Source organism: Haemaphysalis longicornis, unplaced genomic scaffold, assembly GCF_048455015.1.
Source record: "Haemaphysalis longicornis isolate Haplotype H1 unplaced genomic scaffold, Haemaphysalis longicornis Haplotype H1 scaffold_1, whole genome shotgun sequence".
Lineage (NCBI taxonomy): Eukaryota > Metazoa > Arthropoda > Arachnida > Ixodida > Ixodidae > Haemaphysalis > Haemaphysalis longicornis.
Window position 1 is genome coordinate 277,837,668 of NW_027526203.1, and position 21,313 is coordinate 277,858,980.

Genomic DNA, 21,313 nt, shown 5'->3' on the forward strand with positions numbered 1-21,313 from the left:
ACGGTGTTCTTTACATTGTTACTCTTGACGGGGTGTCTTCTTCGGCTTTACAGAGAAGATGGGGACGCTTATACTCGTTCGTCCAGTTCAGCGTCGCTATCGCACTCGGATTCATTCCAAGGCAGATCGTCCTTTCTCCGCCACTTGGTTTTTTCTGTGGGTGCTGTGCTGGAGCGATCCTTTTGCATTCGTTGCTTTTCCGGCAGGTCCCTAATGTGGTAGCAGTATGTTGTGAGAACTTTGGTGAGCATTTAAGGTCTTTTGTTAATATTTTAACAGCAGAGCTGTTTAAGCTTGACTTTGTACGCTGGCGTTGGCAAAAAAATACCAAGAAAAAAACCGAACGCACGCGAGCGTGCGCCTCCCGTCGCCCAGTTCCACCTTCGGGAACACTCTCCCCAAGTTCGTGGGGTTCATATCTCACGCGCTGCTCTGCTTGCCAGTTCATGCACATTCGCGCCGGAAGTCGAGAGTATAGAAAAGCTCGCGCTAGATACGCCGAGTTCGCGAAGCCGGTCAGTGCAGCTGGTTCTCGCGCGTGCTAACGTCGTCCACTTTGGGAGAGATGTGAAAGCCTGAGGACAAAACGATCCGGGCGTACCAGTCATAGGGAACTTTCAGCGGCAAGTTCGGAAACCCACGTGAGGTACAACAGTCGGGCCTCCGATCAAGAAAGACGGGCCGCCAGTTCTGCTGTGTCTCCAGCCTTGCCCCACTAGTGCAAGCTGCGCAATTTTTTTTATTTATTCTCTGCTTCAGCGTGATTGATAAGAACAAAGTCTTTGGGCTTCTATGTTGAGCCTTGAGCACGGATTTTGTTATAACAGTTCTCTCTGTTCTCGCTAGTATTTACGATATTTCAGTGAGGAAGCCTTACTCGTCGAGGTTGCAAAAAAGCGCCCACACCGCTGGAGGGTGTTAAACGTTGAAAAAAGAGATAACACTCGCGCACGCTCAATTCAGTATGGTTACCACGCGTTCCTTAGCGGCGTGTCTACCAGAAAAATAGGGACATGAGAAAAAACACACGGCGCACGCTCAATTCCATTTGGCGACGATGCGTTTTATAGCGTGCATGCAGAAAGAATGGCCGCCCTCCCGCCCTGCCCAAGTGGATGCCCAGGGAAGCTTTTGTAAGCCATTACACATGCTAATGTGGGAGGGTATGAATTGTTCCTCGTCGTTTCGGCGGGCTTGCCACTTGCGCTCCGCTTCTCTGGCGGCAGAACCTGATGTATGCGCTCGCCCTCGAATGACGTCAACTCCCCCCCCCCCCTTTTTTTTTTTTTTTTTTTTTGTGGGCAGCTGCAAACCGAGTCTTTCCAAGGACCACATAGGGGGGTCCCATTGTTCACAAGCGCGTTATCATCAATCACGCCGTTTCGATGCTAGTTTTGTGACTTTTTAACAAATAATGAACTCTACGCTGTGTTCTTGATTGCAAAGAAAGATTGCGCCGGCAAATGCTGTGTCCTGCCTAGCCTGATGCATGCGCACGGAACGGCAGCGCCGTCGCCGCAAAAATTCTACGGTTCGCGCAAACGAATCGGCAGTTAAACGTAGCGGCTGGAGACTCCCTTCCCTCGCGGGAGGTAGACGAACCCGCCTCTGCGCAAGACCACTGTGGCCTCTAGCGGTGGGTCTGGGAAAATTTTTGTGCGGTGCCGCCGGCGGGCCTTGGAACATCTTCCAACACCTTCTGACGCAGAAAATTCAGCCGACGAACGAAAAGGCTCATCCTACACCTGCTCTACTGTTAAAATGACCGCAAAGAAACACTCTGCGCCGGCTGAAGTCTCATTGGCTGTGACATGGGGACATAGAAAATCGCGCACATGTGAAATATCGCCCGCAGTCGTGGTTGTCCTTCATTTTGTGTGCAGTTAGTGTCGCTGTAACGAGCATGACGGAATCTCGTTTGGTCGGGAAAACACACAACACTGAAAAATTGACTGAAATCTTAAAAGTTCATAATAACAGAATGTCTTTGTTTGTATGAACTTCCCTGGTTTGAATTGATTTTTAATTGTTGTCAGGCAGCGTTGCAGCAGCATGGACAGTTATTCTGCAACAAGTAGCTGTAGTGAGTTCTAGGCGGAGGCTGTAGGCCATAGTCGGAAGCGCCAGAAGACTCGTCGGTCATCCTAGCCAAGGGAAGTGTCTTCGCGGTCTCCTCACTTGAGAATATTCTTGGGGATTCTCTGTCGCATTTTGAACTGGTGCGGCTTTCTTTCCTACGCATTGCCCCGGTGTAATGCGCTGCAACCATAAGCACTAAGGGTTCCTTTCGCAGTCGGCGGTTTCGCAATAAAGTTGATTCTGTCTCCAGCTTGTATTGAACTATACAACCCCTTAGCAATAGCATCTTTGTCATCATGATGTTGCGTGGCCGTAAACAGAACAATGGTGCGGCAAGTGTTGTTTTCGTGGCGGGATGACACGTGTTGTTGATCCCCCACTGCAACTGAGCCAACGGTGTGTTTTGGCATTTGGTCAAGCTTGCAACTGGTGGTGTTATGCAGTTTTAACGCTCGACTTGACCGCTTGCTCTAGGCTTCTGTTAAATGTGTCTCGTGTGCACATGGATTCAGAATGTTTCGCACCTTGTCTTCAACTTTCCACTTGTGAATGAAGTTCCTAGATAAGTGACCAGCGTGGACAGGGAGCCGAAGATGCCTACCCCAAACTGTGAAACAGGTACAGCTGAAATAAACGGCCCGTGACAGAACGAGTTTCGTGAAGCTGCCTGAGGCTACGGTGATATATACGTTTGCTGACTTGCTTCTGACGAACGCCCCGAGGTGATTGATATGTGTCAAGCGAGATTGTTTTTTTAAAAAACCTTTTCAATGATATTCAGTTAGCCCGGCTTATTTTCGGAAAACGCCTTTTGAAACAGGCATCAGAGCAGGCGGCGGTGTATGTTTTTTAGCAGCGCTTTATATACTAAATCCAGTATACACCATCGTCCTGTCAAAGGTGACGTGACCTAAGCCGTCATGGAGGGTGTTCTCTATTCTCGAGAAGATCCAACTCCTGACAACGTATAAGAAAATTTTTACCAAGCTACTGTTCTTGACCTCATTGAATAATCGCCGTTTCGCATCTGCATCCGTTGGGAACTAGTAGGCTGTCGTTAGTCACGCGCATTTTTAAAGTGAAGATTTTTGCCTGTTAGAAGTAGCTGCAGTTAGGAGTACCTTCGCAATTATCCGCAGATGATGGGGTTCCTTTTTCTACTGCTGTCGCTCAAAGTAAGGTGTTTTTGGTGTATGCAAGTTCAACAGTGTATCGCAAAGTTCCAGCATTGCACCGTAATTTTGAAATACAACTGGGGCGTTGGCAAAAAAATACGGCATTCTGACATGTCCATATATCATCGGGGTGTGACAATGTTGTCTTGTGGCCGAGTCCTACTGGTATTGTGATTTGGCAGTAATCCGACAAACGTTAGGGCTCGTGAAGACGCAATTTCCTCGTATGCGATCCAGCTTGCCGTCAAATAGTGTCAGCGGGCATCCATTTTTTTTCGTTATGTCATTGGAGGCACATCCGTCCGAACACAATCATGTCTCTCCCGTTCTCTTCCACATCACAAGGATGGCGCTTGCATACCCTGACGTAGAGTCCCACTATTCCTGCTTGTTTTAGAACCACGATTAGCTCTTTCATGTTAGCCTTTTCCGCAAACGAAGGTCGGTATGGACAAAATATTATGGGATTCTGGCACGGCAGGCAACTTCCAACTCTGACCGTTTCCGTGTGCCCTGTTTTGGAAGTCTTGCGTGGAAAACAGTGCGGGACCAGTCATTGAGTTTCTTTGCTGGAGTATTGCTCCTTTCTTCGGAATTGCATTTGGCATAGATTCGACCATTTTGTTTGGAATACGCTGCTACTGCAAGGCATCAACGTTCAGCTCTTTCTAGTAGAAAGGCCCATCGTCAAGATAGCAAACTTCTTCTCACCCTACACGCTCGTGCCATCATCATAAGGTAGGCTTTTGACGTGTTTTTGATTGGAGGGCACGTGTCAGCGGCCTCGTTGGCCTTTACGACCCAGCGGCGAATGCAGCGTTCGCGTTGCTCCGCACATTGCAATTCTGCATCACCGAAAACGTCCGTTTGGGTGGGCGGCCCCCAATGTGTGGAGCTTCGCCAATACCAAGTAGTTCGTGGGAACCACTGCGGAGTTATTTGCAAAAGGCTAACGGAGCGTTGCGGCGTTTTCAGGATCTCAATGAAGCGCAGCGTGTCGTCATTTTCGCGGACATTCTCACTCTTTATGAAGAGCCTGACCGTGTTTCTTCACCTGAATACGGTAATGGCAGGTTATTGGGTGGATGGCGGTCTCATTAGGAGACGTATAAACCGCGGCGCATTCGGCACGAAGTACCCCTGAACGTCCGCTGTTACTTGGTGGACTGTGATGAAGACGGTCGTCTCCCTGAATGGTGTCATACGCGGAGAGATCCGTGCCCTCCTATGGTGAATGGTTCTCCCATCTTCGTAGAGCCAATTTCCGGGCGATCCGAATCTTCCTTTCGTGAGGTTTTTAACGTACGTGAGCCTGTATGTTTCGACCACTCATTTTCACCGTCATGAAATGGCGCTGAGGCTGCTAATAAATTAGCAGCCTCAGTGGCATGTCAGTGAAAACCGACGACGTGTTAAGTTACACAAGAGCCTTTTTTTACGCATTTGTTTGCCGCGTGGCCCACCCGCAAACAGATGCTGCAGCGCGGGAAGGAGCACGGAAATGCGACCTCAGTGGCTGCAGTTGAAGCTCAGTGGGTTTCCTTTTAGAGGCTAGAGCTTGATGTGCCACCAACAAAAAATCCGTTCTCTGTGCGAAGCCAACCCAAGGGAAGAATGCCCGAGGAGTGCATCATAGAGATCCAGCATGTACTCGTCTCCGTCGCAAAGTAACGCTGGGCGAAGGGATGCCGAGCCAACAAGATAAAGGAAGCGGTGTCTCCGTTGCTAGGGAACACTTAGGTTCGTTGATGCCTCGTTCGGTTCTCTCAGCCGCGTGTAAGTGTGAAAGCCACGTCTGTATGCTTCAAGGCTGCTGTGAGGTGACGAGCCCCGCTGATATTGGCGCTCCGAGGCTTCCAGCAAACTAGAATATAGAGACTGTAAACACAGTTACAACCGTGGACCGACCCGGTACCGCGTTAGGTGCCCCTGAGACAGAACGAAGTGGTAAAAACGCGGAGAGGCACCCAAAGGAGGGCACTAGGCTCGCGAATTTAGCGTTCCCGCCGTTGTAGAAACGCGGAAAGCGGGTAAACGCTCCAATGTCTTCCTTAGTCCTTCGAAACCTACCCAGAACCTTCCTTAGCCTTGAAACAGCATGTCTCAGTAATGCGAAACCAACAGCAACCACCATCGCATCCACAGCTCTCAAAGTACCGCTGCATTCATTCACCTGTGGTATGGCTCTCAAATTGTGTACTGTTTGAGTGTTTTTTATATATGCTTGACCAACGATAACAGAATCCTAACCTGCCAAACTAAGAATAAGCAACAGTCACCAAAGTGGAAGACCCTGCTCTCGCGCTAATCTCGAATTGACAAGGCGACACCGCGCTAAATTTTTAATAGAGATGTGGTTCCTCTTCTGTTTCGTCAGAACGAATTCGTGCGGCTCACGGCATGTTATGCTTAAGGGATGTTCGGCAATCGGGTCACATCTGCCCTCTCTTTCAGAGAGATCTCGAAGCGTTTGGAAGATAATCCCCGTGCAAAGCCATAGCAAGAAACCCAGAACTCCTGCGGGTGCACGATTAATTTCATCTCACAGTCCCGCGCTCAAATTCTTGCGTTCAGTCTTTCGTAGAATCCAATAAGTTCGGAAGCAATTTTGTGGACAGATTTAGGGCAGGTACCACGGATTTGGACTTCATTACCAGTGCAAATATCAAAATCTAATAGATACAAATCCCTTGATATAGGCTGCATGTGCCTTACAGAGAGGATTCAGGATCCAAGGTGACCAAACAGAAAGAAGAGCCATTCAACGGCGAGCCAAGAGCTCCGTAGCGATTTTCTAATTGCGTCTTGTTTCTTGCGCTCGCGTGATTTTTGGTGGCTTCCGTAAGCATCGCGTGTGTTGCACCGTTGGTACGTCGCTATCGCTGAATGCTGTAAAACTTGCGTCGTATCACTGCGGTGGAGGGAATGCACACATAAAATGTATCGGTGTTAACATCACAAGCAATCTCACCTGGAACGTTCACATTGAACATATTATTAACAATGCAAATTGCATGCTGGGTTACCTCAAGCGTAATTTTGCTAAGGCACCATCTTCCCTTAAACTACTGTTGTAGAAAACACTTATTCGGTCTAAATTAGAATACGCCTCGTCTATCTGGGATCCTTCTTTTAACAATCTCATAAACTCACTGGAAATGGTACAAAATAATTCTGCCCGTTTCATTCTGTCTAACTATAACCGAACCGCCAGCGTAACAACAATGACATCTACCCTTAACCTTCAATCCCTAGCAGTTCGACGTAAAATTTCCCGACTTTCGTTGTTCCACAAAATATTTCATCACCAACATTTGCATGAAGAACTCATTTTGCCTCCATTGTACGTTTCTTCTCGCCTTGATCATGCTCACAAAGTCGGTATAGCATCAAGCCGAACGACCGCTTTTTCTCAGTCGTTTATTCCTAGTACGTCATTAGAATAGAATTGCCTTCCCTCTCCTACAGCAACCATTGTATATCACACGCTTTTCAAAAATGCCATAGTCAACATTGTGTAATTCATGCTTGTTGTGTGCAGTTATGCTTGCTTGCTGCTTGTCTTTTTGTTCTGCCTAATTTTGTATAAGATGTTTGTTTGATATGTATTTCTCTCGCTGTTTTTTTTTCCATTATACTTATGAATGTAATCACTCCCCTCTATAATGCCATTGGCCGTGAGGGTATTACTAATAAATAAATAAATACAACTTACCATGGTATTCTAAAACCTTCCACCACTTGAACCTCCGGTTAAGGAGATCCTTGAAATCGATTTTCGCATGTAAAAGCATTGCGCTACTCAGCCGAGTCGAGGGAGCACATGGAATGGCAGACAGACTAAGAATATGGCCATTAGTCTGGCGTGAGTTTCAGGCCGCGTTTTAGGAATCGCTCGGTTACGTCTGCATTTCCCGTGACGCCCTGTCTAAGTGTTAGGGCTGTGCGCCAAATCTTTAAACGCTTGGTAATGCGGCATGGTTTGTCCTTTTTTCGGCCATCGCTCCCACAATGCTCCACTTTATTTGGCTAAAATATTAAAATTAAATATTTTTGTTCAGCCTAATCTCTTTTCGGCTGCACTTCCTTATTTTGATAAGCAGTCAGACGTGCCATTTAGGGCTTATGTTTCAGAGTGGCTTATGTTTCAGGCGTCGCACGCTCGCGCGTGCACAGGCCTGTGGTAATACGAATATCGGTTTCTTAGTATTAAAGATTGCATCGTAATTAAAGTTTCTCATTCAAGCTGAAGGTTAAAAAAAGTGGCAATGCGAATTACCGTGACAGTGGAGATATTATTTTAAACAGTACCTCCACTCATTCGCACGGCAACATTGCCCTCGCGTGGCCAACGGGGTACGGGTGGCAAGGGTGGACAGGGGTGAAGGGGTTGGATTCACGGTTTGTCCAAAGTTCACCTCACCGCTACGCAAGGCACGGGGTTAGAAAAACAGTATAATCTCTATGGCTTCGCAGGCTTTATGGTGGGTTGGCCGCTGGTTTCGCCGTGCAGGCCCTTTATGTTCCCCTCCTTCTTTAGAATGCTGAGCCGCTCGCTTAAGCCTCACACCTCGTGTGTTTACACGCTGAGTGAAATTAATTTGCGCATTCCGCGATGTGCACGGCTGTGCATGTCCAGACATTTAGCATTAATAATGCGATGCGTCAGCATTCTTTTTCGAGCACTCCAGAAAAATGTCTCAGCAACTCGGAAGTGCAACGTCTTAAATCTGCCCAGAAATGCGTAATTGGCGAGGTTGACATGCATGAAGAATTATTGGTAATAATTGCGTATATGTAAGTTGCTGGTAGATTTGCAATGAACAAGTAACAATTAAAACAAACAAAAAATATACAACAAAAACTGCAAATGACCTAACGAATCACCACAGTCTATAAAATCGAGAGTCAACGCAGGATTAACTAACAGAGGTAAAGAAAATGACGCGGTTGGCGGTAGAAAACGTCATAGGCGACAGAAATGAGACATTTCGTTATAAACACTACTTCGTTAAGAGCGAAGATGATCCGCTCTCAATGCACGGCAGTGAGGGACGTGAAACACATCGAATAACTCGAGATTTTGGGTGAAGCGATTTCGTTGACAGTTTACTGTGTAACGCTGTGCTTACGGGTTTGTTTCTGCCATTGTACGGAAACTTCCTTTGTTTCGTTTATTTTTAGAGTAAGGGTATCACATGCTGTTTTGTGAATTTTAAATATTACGACTCTTAGGCACTTATTATAATGTACTGAATATGAAAGCCTAGTTTACATTTGGTTTTCGCTTTGCGGGCTTTTCTTTTGCCGCGTTCGGGCTGCTCGCGCGCCAGCTGTAGAGACAGCGCCGTTGAATTGCAGGCGGCAGCGGGCGGAACATATTATGATTTATCGTAGCGAATAAATCAGAATTTCTGAAAAACTAAAAATGATTGGAAAGTTGTCAAGACGCTGTACATTTTTTTATTAGTAATGCAGTGGTAACGGGAAAAACTGAATCATCAAACGAAGGCGTCAGACTTTGGGAATAATGGGATAGGATGTACAATTTCGCCCTCTGAGTGAGCAATGGAATGTGCAATTATAAAAGTCTCAAAAGAAAAACACCGAAAGTAAGTTATAAGAAGCCGTGATATGCAGACGAGTGAAAGGGAAACTTTCAGCAACATCGTGAAAATGCCAGGGCATAATAAAAAAACCACCACAAGAAAATCGGCATGTTATGTATTTTTAATTGGCGCTACAGTTTCACAAATTTTGTCCTCACGAACAAAATTGAAAATTGTGTCTGCGTACCATTCTTTCCGTATGCTTTAGCGGCGAGAGAAGTCGGAAGTACGTACTTTCGTGTTCCTTCAATGTTTGATTTGCGCTGAGGTTGTTTGGGACCCTGCAGAACAGTCGTGTTTTACAATTGGTATAGGCTTGCGTTTTTGATTTTTTTTTTGTTTCGGTTCGCAGGTGATCACCATGGTGTGCACGGTGCTGGTGGCCTTCGTCATCTGCTGGATGCCCCTTCAGGTCATCGTCCTCTACTCCCAATTCGGCGACTCCAAGCAGCGGGACAAAGAGGCATGTTTCTTATCCCATGTCTCGCGAGTCTGCGCTAGGTTACTCATGTCAAATCTAACATTGATGCTTGGCAGTCACCAAACAAAAGAGCTATATACTATAGGTATTACAGATATTGCAGACCGCAGAAAAAATCTGCATAAATTCGGAGAATTATCTACTAATGCGTAGCATTCTTATGCCGCCTGCCTTGAATGTGAGTTTTTTCCAGCCAAACTTTTTGGTTTTTCTAAATCCTATCCGACCAATTATCTCCAGTTACGCTATTATAACGGTTACAGATTAAACTTTCGCGAAATCTTCCTCATTGTAGAAATGCCATGCGGCGTACGTGTTCGTATGCCGCATTTTAGCTCCACCAATGATGAATTTCGTTCCACCAATGATGCCAATTTACGAGATTATAGCGATTACAGGTGGAATTTCCGCGAAATCTGCATTATTGTGGAAATGCCATGCGGATAAGCTTAGACATTTTCCGGGATTTTTTAATGTTTTTCTTATTTTTAATGGAAAGAATAAAGGGGTGCTAAGCAGACGAAGACGAACTAAACACACACACCATATACAGGAGCCAACTTCCAACTGTATATTCATCAAAACCACGATTACTTATACACAGGCCAATAGTACAGCTTCAAGATTTCTGCCAGGAATAAACATTTGCTGACGGCTCACACATAAAATAGTAACAGCAATTGCCGTGTCGGCGCACGCGTGCACTACTGATACTGCGGACACAAAACCATGACGACTAACGCATGTTCTACACCTAGTGATTATTATCATCATAATCACCAGCCTATCTACGCCCACTGAACGGCAAAGGCCTCTCCCATTATTCTAGAATTATCCCGGTCCTGTGCTAACGGCGACCAATTTATCCCCGAACTTCTTGATCTCATCTGCCCATCTAACTTTCTGCCTTCCCCTGCCACGCTTGCCTTCTCTAGGGATCCACTCTGTTACCTTAATGACCAACGGTTATCTTGCCTTCGCATTACATGCCCTGCCCACGTCCATTTCTTCTTCTTAGTTTCTACTAATATGTCCTTAACACGCGTTCGTTCTCTGACCCACTGCACTTTCTTCTTGTCCCTTAATGTTGCACCTATCATCTTCCGTTCCAATGCGCGCTGAGTCGTTCTCAATTTAAGTTGAACCCTCTTAGTGAACATCCAAGTTTTTGCCCCGTAGGTGAATACCGGTAAGATGCTGCTGTCATATACTTTCTTCTTCAGGGACAATGGTAGGTTGCCATTCATTATCTGACAATGCCTGCCGAATGCACTCCACCCCATTCTTATCTTGGAATTATCTCTGCCTCATGGTTGGGATCCGGGATCACAACTTGGCCTAAGTAGATATATTCGCTTACCACTTGCACTGCCTCGCTACCTATCTCAAACCGCTGTGCTGTCCCGAGGTTATTGATCATTACTTTAGTTTTCCGCATATTAATTTTCAGGCCCACGGTTCTACTCTGTTTGTCCAGTGCGGTGAGCATGCTTTGCAATTCGTCCCCCGAGTTACTTAACAAGGCAACGTCATCAGCAAATATGACGTTACTGAGGTATTCTCGATTAACCCTTACTCCCACCTGTTCCTAATCCAATGTACTGAATACTTCTTGCAAACCTTCTGTGAATAACATTGGAGAGATTGTGTCTTCTTGTCTGACACCCTTCCTTATAGGTATTTTACTGCTCTCCTTATGGAGGATGATGGTAGCTGTAGACCCACTGTAAATATCCTCCAGAATTCTTAAATAATGCTCATCAACACCCTGGTTTCGTAATGCCTAAATGACTTCTGAGGTTTCGACCGAGTCAAATGCTTTCTCATAGTTTATCAAGGCTATATATAGGGGTTCAGCATACTCCGCGCATTATCACCTGATTGATCGTGTGAATATGGTCCATTGTTGAATAGCCTTTACAAAACCCTGCTTGCTCTTTAGGTTGACTGAAATCTAGGGTGGCAGAAATTCTGTTTGCGATTACCTTGGTAAGTACCTTGTAGACGACTGACAGTGAGCTGATCGTCCTGTAATTTTTCAAATCCTTCATGTCACCTTTCTTATGGATTAGGATGATATTCGCGTTCTTGCACGATTCCGGTACACTCGCGGTCATTAGGCATCGCGTGTGCAGGTTTGCCAGTTTTACTAGTACAATTTGCCCGCCATCCTTCAAGAGGTCTGCTGTTATCTGATCTTCACCAGGTGATTTGCCCCCTTTCATTTCTTTCAAAGCCTTTCTTACTGATTCTGTCGTTACTGGTGGGATGTCTAGCTCCTCTGAACAACTTCCTCTTTCGGCATGACCCTGGATGTCCCGGCTACTACACATATCCCTATAGAACTCTTCGGCCACTGTGACTATGTTATCCCTATTTGTTATGGCATTGCCTTGCTTACGTTTAAGTGCATACGTCTGATTTCTCCCCACGCCTAGACGCCTCTTCACCGCTTTCAGGCTGCCTCTGTTCTTTACAGCATATTCGATCCTCTCCATATTACACTTCCGTATGTCAGCCGTCTTATACTTATTGATTAACTTCTAAAGCTCCGCTAGTTCTATTCTGTCAGCTGGGGTAGAGATTGTCAGGCTTTGCCGTTTCCTAATTAGATCTTTCGCCTCCTGGGAATGTTTACCAGTATCCTGTCTAGCCGTCATGCTCCCCACTTCTACTGCACGCTCCGTGATAATGCGTTTAAGATTGTCCCTGGCTTCCTGTATTTTAAACTCTGCTTCCTCGGTAAGAGTTGAATATCGCTTCTCCAGCGCGATCTTGAATTCTTCAACTTTACGTCTTACTGTTAGCTCATTTATCGGCTTCTTTCGTACTAGCTTGTTACGGTCCCTCCTCAAATCTAGCGGTGGCGTAGAGGTAGAGCATCCGCCTCGCGTGCAGAAGGACCGTGGTTCGAATCCCGGTGCCGGACAATTCACACCGGATTAAAAGAAATCCGTGTGTTGATGGAATTGCGGAATGAGGCTTGGGGTGACCCCGGCGACTATTGCTGGTTACGCACTCTCTCACCTGAGCAGGATTGGCCATCCTGGTGTAGTAAGGGCCCACAACCTTCGATGAACACGCCAATTTAGTGATTATACGCTATCTTTAATGAACGACAGCTCTTCATCACTAAGTGCTAGTGACGGTGTGCTGACGCAGTTATCGCCCGCTTTTTTGCAGAATTTTTTCCATTAACGATGAACCAACTAGCCAAACAAGTTTTGTTAAGTCTTATTTTTTAATTTTTCAATATTTCGTCAGACCAATTATCTCCATTTACGTTATTTAAACGATTGCAGTTGCAACTTTACCGAAATACGCATTCTTGTGGAAATGCAGGACGTTACACGGTTCGCCATTTTCAGTAATTTTTTAAATATTTTTCTTATTTGTAGTTTTTCAAAATTTCATCCGGCCAATTATGTGTATTTGCGTCATTATAACGATTAGATTTGGAACTTGTCCGAAACCTGCGTTATTGTGGAAATGCAGGGCGTTACACGTTTCGCCATTTTCCGTAATTGTTTTATATTTTTCTTATTTTTAGTTTTTCAAAATTCGTACGACCATTTATCTCCATCTGCGCCCTTATAGCGATTACAGGTGGAACTTCCACCATATCTGCATTTTTGTGGAAATACAGGGCGTTACTCGGTCCGGGTGAAGTATGCTACGCATTAAAATTAAATTATGAACAACTAGTTCGAACAAACGAAAGCAAGCGGCGCACTGGACCCCCCTGCCAGATTTATGCTGCTATGAATATCCTCTATACCATAGTTTTATCTGAAAAACATGCCTATGCGGAGTGCTATGGAAGCCTTTTCAAGGGTGAAAGGTCTTACACGCCTGGTTATCAAGCGTTTTCATCCTCCAGTTTCCCGCCTCCAACAACCAAACAATATTGAGAGTTGCATTTGTCGGCCCCTGTACGCGTGTGGTAGGGCAATCTCACTTTTCGGCAACTATTTACCTTCGTGCCAAAGAGAAATTTCTAAATCCACATTGCGTAGTTTCGTGTGATTTCAATTCTGACATGTTTTCCTATAGCTGTGCATGCTTCTCTTTCCCAATGTCTCATCTACAATGTCCCCATTCCATGTCTAAATGCCCCTCCTAATGTGAGCACAGAGATTTCTTGCCGCTGTGTGCCGGTAATAATAGTGATTAAGACGGGTCTAATTTTCGTTTTATCCGGATTTCGTGAAGTTGTTTCGCGTTTTCATTATTTGCATGTTTTGCTAGTAGTCTGTAAAATGTTCGTGTTAAAATGTTTTGCTATTTCTTTTTGTTTTATTAGTATGACTATTCAAAGGCCTGTAGGCACTCCGTGGGCATGTAAACACTGTACTGAGTTTTTAGTGTAATTGGTGTCACTATTGGTGTCGCACCAGACCGGTGTTCTGGAGGTCGGGGGTTCGGATCCCACCCGGCGGGCATTTTTTCACCACTTTCTTTCTGACTCAAAAAATTCTTCATCTCTTTATATGACCTAACGCATTCACCCCTTTGCTTGCCGAGGTATATATATATATATATATATATATATATATATATATATATATATATATATATATATATATATATATATATATATATATATATATATATATATATATATCATTATTAACGGCGTAGTACGCATCGTGTCTATTTTTAAATCAGGGCTGTATCTAATAGTTGTACCCTTTTTGAGAAGGTTTCACAAAATATTTTGCCTCGCAATATTAATTTGATACTGCTGTCAGCACAACATGATTTTCTGTTCGATCGTTTTCACCTCGTTCCTTTCATGTACCGAGTAGCCGTAGCGGTTTATTGTCGATGACAGCTCTATACCGTGCACTCTGACCTGCACAAAGCTTCTGACATCATCAGTAACTTAAAAATTACAAACCTCTCACTACTGAACATGCGCAATTTGTTTCCTGTCCTTTTGGTCATTCACCTGCGTGTGCCGATTTTCTACGTCAATATTAACGGCCAGCAGTGCTTTAGTTTTGATGCTTCAAGTGGAGTGCCGTTGGGGACCGTTGTCGGCCCTCTTGTTAATGTGTTGTTATGTTTAAGGCACTGTAAATCATTCTACTTATTTACTTTATGCCCATGACATTAACACTTCCAAAAAAGTGTACTGTCTCAGCGATTGTGGGCATTTCCAAAGAGACCTGGCGTGCTCTGCCTGTTGTGCTGTTTGCATCGTACCTCGCCATGCTATTTGCATCCTCTTTGTCTATCATATGGACTATTGTTCACACTTTACATGCTGGCCTGTATTGATCGGTGAGGTGAAAATATGTTTTTCTCTTGTATACTGACAGGTTGGTCCCGGCTTTTTGCACGTTTTCTTGTGTATGTCAAGTAAAAGTTTTGTTCATGTTTTTTTTTCCTCGTGGCGACAAAAAAAATGCCTTTCGCCCATCCCTGGGCCCGTTATTAAATTCATTATTTCTAATTGTTATATACGTGTAGTTATTTTAGTACCACTCCTGCTACTACTACTACTCTCAGAGCTGCAACATGAAACATTAAGAGCCTCGGCTCCTAATCTAGAACGTGCGCGCGACGGTTTCCGCGCCGCAGATGCCTGACTGGTTCACCGAGGCATCGTCGGTGGCCACGTACATCGCCTACTCCAACAGCCTGCTGAATCCGATCATCTACGGCGGCTTCAACAACAACTTTCGCCAGGGCCTCTGCACCGTGCTCCACTGCTACATGCGCAGGAAGCCATCGCAGCTTCCACGTAAGCCTCCCTCTTAATTGACGCTTTGGTGCACCAGATGCCTGCACTGGCCTGCCCGGAGCAGTGCCAGCCGCCCTACCAGGCGGCGGCCCGCTCCCGGCTTGCAGGGGAAAGAAACGGGTTGAAGAGAACCCCACGCGGTATCTCGACGCAGCGAAACTTGCCTAATAGTCCTGCCTTTTGCGCCGTCTTGTACGCTCAGATGGAACAGCTGCGTTTGAAGCAGATAGGAATATCGTGAGTATTATGTAACTGTAACTAAAAACGGGGTATTCAAAGGAAACCTGAATGGATTATCGCTGCAAAGTAGCAGAAAGCGATGCATTGAATATTTCAGCGATTGCAACTACGGGTATCTTTGCTTTCTGTTTTATCCGAAGATGGTGCTTCTCCGTAAACGAAATCTTTGTCCACAGTATGTGACGTGCGGACTCCGAGCACATGCCAACTCTCAGTGAACGGGCGTACTTGACACTGAGAAGGCATACCGGAAAAAGGGAACAATGCGCTGAAATCCCCGCTAGCGCTGAGGAAGTTATGAATCCCTGTGGACCTCTGGCATTTATTCTTGTCGGACCCGGCGGGCTCAGCATCGATTGCCTCTTTATTCGCGTCGTCAACAAATCAGCCGCATGTGTGGGTCCATCGACTCAAGCCGTTCTTGCATTGCTTGGGTGTTTTATACCCGCGGAAAAAACGCACGGAATTGCGCTATCGCGACAATATAAAAAATACCGGTTTTTCCCATGGAAACACTATCTTTTACGAAGGGCGGTGTGTTCTGAGAGTTAGAGGCTCATGGCGTTAGCCATAAGAAATGACATGAAAAAACAATGCCCAGAATCAACCCAGCTACAGTACACTGCGCGCATAGGGTGCGTTCTTTTTTCCTATGCTGGCTGCTAGTTTGATTTAAAAGTTTTTATGAATTATTTTATAATTTAGCAGTACCTACTATTATCACCTAGACAACTGTTTGCCTTCAATGGATGAGGAGCAACTTATACACGATTTTAAACATTATTTAATTCCCTCTTCCTCTTTGTAGATATTGGTATCTTTAGTGGCTGGGTGCAATTTACGCTCAACAAACGTCGTCCAGGTCCTCAATCGCGGAGTGAAAAAAAAAAGTCTGACAATGCAAACATTACTCAATAACAAGTCTAGTCTTACAGTAGAGAAGACGTCTGAGCATCTTTTCCTCCTTAGATGTGCTACTTCGGCGCATACGAAGGCAACCATCTAACCAAAAACACACCGTAGGGTATGACAAAAACAGCGGATCGTACGAGGGCGAGCCGCGTGTCTCCCACATTCATTAAGCGGGAAACACCCGACCGAGGCATCTCTGAGCTGAACATGGGAGAGGCGGAGTCTTGCGGCTACCCAGTGCAAGGTCTGTGCTCGGGGGTCGACTTGCGAGCCCAAACCACGCTCGTCCAATAATGACCGAGGCAGTGCAAGTTTAATGGCTATATAATGGTACGTGTTGTCGGGGTTGTTAATGCGGCCGCAGCACAAATGGCGGAACTATCGGGCCCAAGGCGGGTAAAGTTTTCTTCATCCCAGAACAACTTCGCAGGCATCGTGTGACTCACAAAAAATCATTTTAGCCCCGTACAACGTATGGGTGAGCTTTCTTGATTCTTTGAGGTGTTTACTGGTTCTGTGTCGGTACAACGTGCGTATACACCAGCGTGTACGCGACTATACACAGCTGACGGTCCTTATGCCATGGCATAATTCTTGACTGGAATTTTCAGAAAAAAGGACCTAAAAAGTCATGGTGTCAAATAATTTCCACAATACTAAATAGCGCGATCTCTCTCTCTCTCTCTCTCTCTCTCTCTCTCTCTCTCTCTCTCTCTCTCTCTCTCTCTCTCTCTCTCTCTCTCTCTCTCTCTCTCTCTCTCTCTCTCTCTTTCTCTCTGTGTGTGTGTGTGTGTGTGTGTGTGTGTATTTGTGTGTGTGTGCTTGTGTGTGTGTGCGTGTGTGTGTGTGTGCGTGCGTGCGTGCGTGTGTGCATGTGCGTGTGCGTGTGTGGGTACATGCGTGCGTGTGACAAATATGGAGAAGGAGCTTCTTAGAAAACCCATTGAAAAGACAGCGACGTAGAGAAAGCTTATTTGTCATTCGTAAGCGTAATAAGCTGATAACCTTGATATTTTGGGGCTTTATCATTGATAACAATGATGATTTTATTACAAATTCTATGGCATGTTTTTATTTTTATTTATTTTTTTGTGTGTGGAAGATCAACTCATGTCAACACATACTGGACATTTATGTATAAAGAGTATGAAGTTAATGAGTAAGTATTTACTTGCATTGATAGATTGATTGAAGCACTAGGTACTTTGCATAGCAACATACGCAAGAGCAGTGTTGGACCCAAAAGTCTAAGGCCAGTTTAGGGCTCACAAACAAAACACAGAGGCCCTTTGGTCACAGTAAATCGTAGCTTCTAATGTAAAAGCTACAACAAACATCCACTATAAATAAAAGGGATGAAGGCTTATACACCGACTACACAAAACACATATGGGCACTGTTACAATATGCATTGGACTCAAAAATCCCCCCTGCTATGTAACATCAAGAAATTCAAGCGTCATACTTGCACTGCATTATATCGCAACGCAGATTATATTTTCCGAGTCAAACCATAGGCAGTAGCACACTGGACAACTTTGCCGCTTTGATCGCAATGTTAGGCCACTGGTTGGGCTGTGGCAAAGCAGAGCTGGGGATGTTGTTGAGACTGTGGAGTGCTTGCTAGTGCCCAACTCATGCAATGACGCAGAGAGGAGGCACATATTCTGTGCCCCTTAAGTTTCGCTGTACAAAACAGCGCACGAAGAAATAACTTGCCCAATAATACTTATCACTGGGCTCTGTTTTTTTTTTTAGTATGGTTGGTAGCTCCTTCCCCATTCCTGAACGTCTCTCGCTCTCCAGTCTGCGAATATTTCGGATCTTTGTGGACAGTTATACAGCCGCCGTGTAGCCCTTTTCACGCATTTTTTGTTACCAATTTACTCCTTGCAATCATTTTAGTTCCAATAAAAGCCGAAGTGGTGGATTCCCCATCTTTCTACTTCCAAATTAGGTTTGGTGGCGCCATCGCGAAATTTTACCCCACTGTGCATGCAATTACCCCGCACATGTATAGCCATTTTTTTTTCTTTTCTTAAGCAGTAGCGTTTGTCTGGAACGTGTTGGATGACAACCATGTCAAAGACACAAAATGAGTCACCACCCTTGTCAGCTAGTGTCGTAGTTGTCAACCCGGCATACCCGCAGTCTCGCAACTGACGCCTACACTGACGCAAAGCACTCCGGTCATCAGCGTCACTGTCATTATCGTCACCGTTGTCATCGTCTACGTAAGTGACAGGCCATGAAGAAAGACCTAAATCATCGCCGTTTTTCCATCACCGTCTTCGTCTTCGCAAGGCATTGGCAAAGAAGCTGAATGTCAAGAAAAGTGACAAAGACCACCGTCTTCGTTCACGCACGAACACACAGCACCAAATCGTGACAGTGAGAGCCATAAAAACGAAAAAAAAAAATGCGTGAATACGTTTGCGTAAAGCGCGAGAAAAACGCTCTCAGGCTACCCCAAATTTACAACGACAGTCAATATTAAAGCACATCCGAAACTGTCCTCCGATTCCGTTTACCTGCGTTTTCCTACCCCTGCTACAGTAACCAGCCTAGACCAGCACTGCATGCCACCTATGGAGTTTCAGAGACAAATAAGCCTTCGTTAGGACCCCGAAATGGCGCTCACTTGGTCAAAACTGTTCGTTCTGGATACAATTAACTGATACGCGTGCTTAATATGCGTTTAGGAATGAGCATAATTTAAAATCCCGAGCCGACTGGTAACGATAACGAAAAGGCGGCATCCTGGTTACATCGCCTGAATTTCGCGTGGTATGTTCAAATTTTGGGGTTTTTTCCATCCGAAGCAACGCCTGAGTTATGAAGCGCGCCGTAGTGGAGAGCTCGGAATTAATTTTGACCACGTGGGGAATTTCTACCTGCGCTGAAGTTTCGATAAATGGGCGGGGTCGTTTTTCGTCTCCATATGAAAAGCAGCCGCCTCGGCACGAAATCGAACCTCCGTCCATGGGCTCAGCAGCACAACGCCTTAGCTACTGGGCCACAGCGGCGGGTCGCATGGTGTGTTGTCGCCAGGTAGGTACCGAAGACTCTGCAATGTTTTTAACAAAGCAGCTTTTGGCAGTTGTAATCAAATTTGCGCTAGTGCGCGTTTATGCTCTTGTGTCAGCATGAAACTGTTCAGGGGCCCCTTATTTCGCACTCTTTCGTTCAGAGCACTGAGCTATTTATAGCCACGTTTCGAACAAGACCACATAGGATGCCCGAGGTGTTCGACGCAGAAAAATCGATTTTTGTTCGATCGATTTTCGATCAGGTGGTGGTGGACGCCAATTTGCGTGTTAATGAGCTTGAACCAATCTTTTAGGGTTCTAACGCCCGTGCTTTTTCCCGGAACGAGGCCTGACAGCGGAGAGTGAAGGTGGCCATTTCCTGTTAGCGCTGCTAATAGGCCCCAGCCCACCGCCGAAACACGCTTTCCGATTACTGCCGAAGAGCCCGTAACGTTCGACGAAAACTTACTTAAATATTTTACTCTTTTTTGTGTCACTGTTCCCGTGGTTTCCTGCGGGAATAGGAACACCACGATAAGAAATCATATGATTTCACTGTCTACTTTATCGATATCTTGAGCGGCAAGCAAATTCGTTTGCGTGTGTGGGGATACAATTAACGAAAGCGCTCTAAAAGTGATTCGACCATTTTATTAATCGTTCTTTGAGCGCCATACAGTTTCCATCGCCTCAAGAAACACTTATCAGCTTTTTTACCTTGCCTCATTACTTGAACAAAGATTCTGCATACTCGTACGAAATCATAGCCAGTGGTTGCCGGCCTCTCTGTGCTGGTTCTGTGTGATTTTTTGTTGGTTCTCTCCAGATTCACTGAAGAAGAAGGCGCTGTCCTGTGTCTTCAATATAACACACTGACTCGCTTTCCTGACTTCTCCTGATCGATCATTCTGAGTACGCTAGGCTCTAAATGATAACCAATGGGTTAGGCCCCCTTCTTGGCCACCCTACTAGGCAACCTTCCACTCCTTTCCTGAAGTACTAGGGAACATCAAAATTGTACACATCTTCCAAGAGCCCCTATGTAAGTGTCCACTCTCTCTCTTGATTCGCCGCACTTCCAAACTACTTGTGTTTTCACTGTGTCAATAAAGACTGAACGAAGACTTCATCATTCAGCCACTTGTTCTTAGCGAAGCCTGTCGTCTAAAAAAGATTGACAAAAATACAGGGTGCCACTTCTCCTGTTAACCGACATTGTAAGTAGTACAAATGCCATAACATAGTGGGTAGGTTGAGAATTCTGTAAACTTGAAACTGTTTTTTTCTGTCGCCTTTCGTACGCATCAAAACTATACGGTGCCATTTCTCACAGGCTAGTTTACCTTTGATATCCGGAGTCATCCTTTGCGTTTTCGAAGCTTATTGGGTGCAATATCTCCACCATACTTTAGCAGGCTGAGTTTCCAGCTGCTTTCTTTCTCCTCATCTGACTATTTGTGTATTTACCAAATCGTCAATAGCACCCCCCCCCCTCCCGCCCCTGAGGATTTGATTATCCCATGCAAATGAAGGGGGGGGGGGTGGGGAGGTGATCACGCTTTCCGCTGACGCCTTCTGGAATAGCACTGTTGAGTGTACAGCGCATGCTATACATTTACCTGGACGCGCCACTGCCTGTACATGAAGTTGATCTCGCAGGTCTTCTGATTCACTGAAGAATATAATGTCATGAGCAAAGCCCAACTGGATCAGATAGTCTTCATTTACTTGCACCCCTGAGTTTCCTCAATAAAGCTTCCGAAATGCCTATCTCCTGACACGCTGTAAATGATTTCCGTGAGATGGTGTCCCCTTGTCTGACGCCCTTCCTGATAAACAGAGCACAGCACGTAGGCAATACACTATCACCTAATGACCAGTTAGAGAACCATGGAAGTGATAATCAAGAGTAATGACCAGCATCAGACACTTACAAGCTATTGTCGAGCTTACCTGTAATAACACCGTAAGGTGGGCTAGTTGGTACTCAGAATTCATGCTGATTTTTTGCGCAACGTAAGACTAGGACAGATAGAACA

At 45.4% G+C, this 21,313-nt stretch overlaps 2 protein-coding genes across 2 annotated transcripts in view; both read left to right on the forward strand.

Annotated features, from left to right (window-relative positions):
- LOC144158983 (substance-K receptor-like) overlaps positions 1–9,691 on the forward strand; it is a 481,277-nt gene extending 471,586 nt beyond the window's left edge. The window contains exons 4-5 of the mRNA XM_077690206.1: positions 9,216–9,326; positions 9,680–9,691. Coding sequence (XP_077546332.1) covers positions 9,216–9,326; positions 9,680–9,691 — 123 coding nt within the window. The remainder of the gene's footprint in view (positions 1–9,215; positions 9,327–9,679) is intronic.
- A 5,239-nt stretch (positions 9,692–14,930) lies between these two features.
- Positions 14,931–21,313, forward strand: part of LOC144158990 (uncharacterized) — a 337,501-nt gene continuing 331,118 nt past the window's right edge. Inside the window, exon 1 of the mRNA XM_077690214.1 lies at positions 14,931–15,093. Coding sequence (XP_077546340.1) covers positions 14,931–15,093 — 163 coding nt within the window. The remainder of the gene's footprint in view (positions 15,094–21,313) is intronic.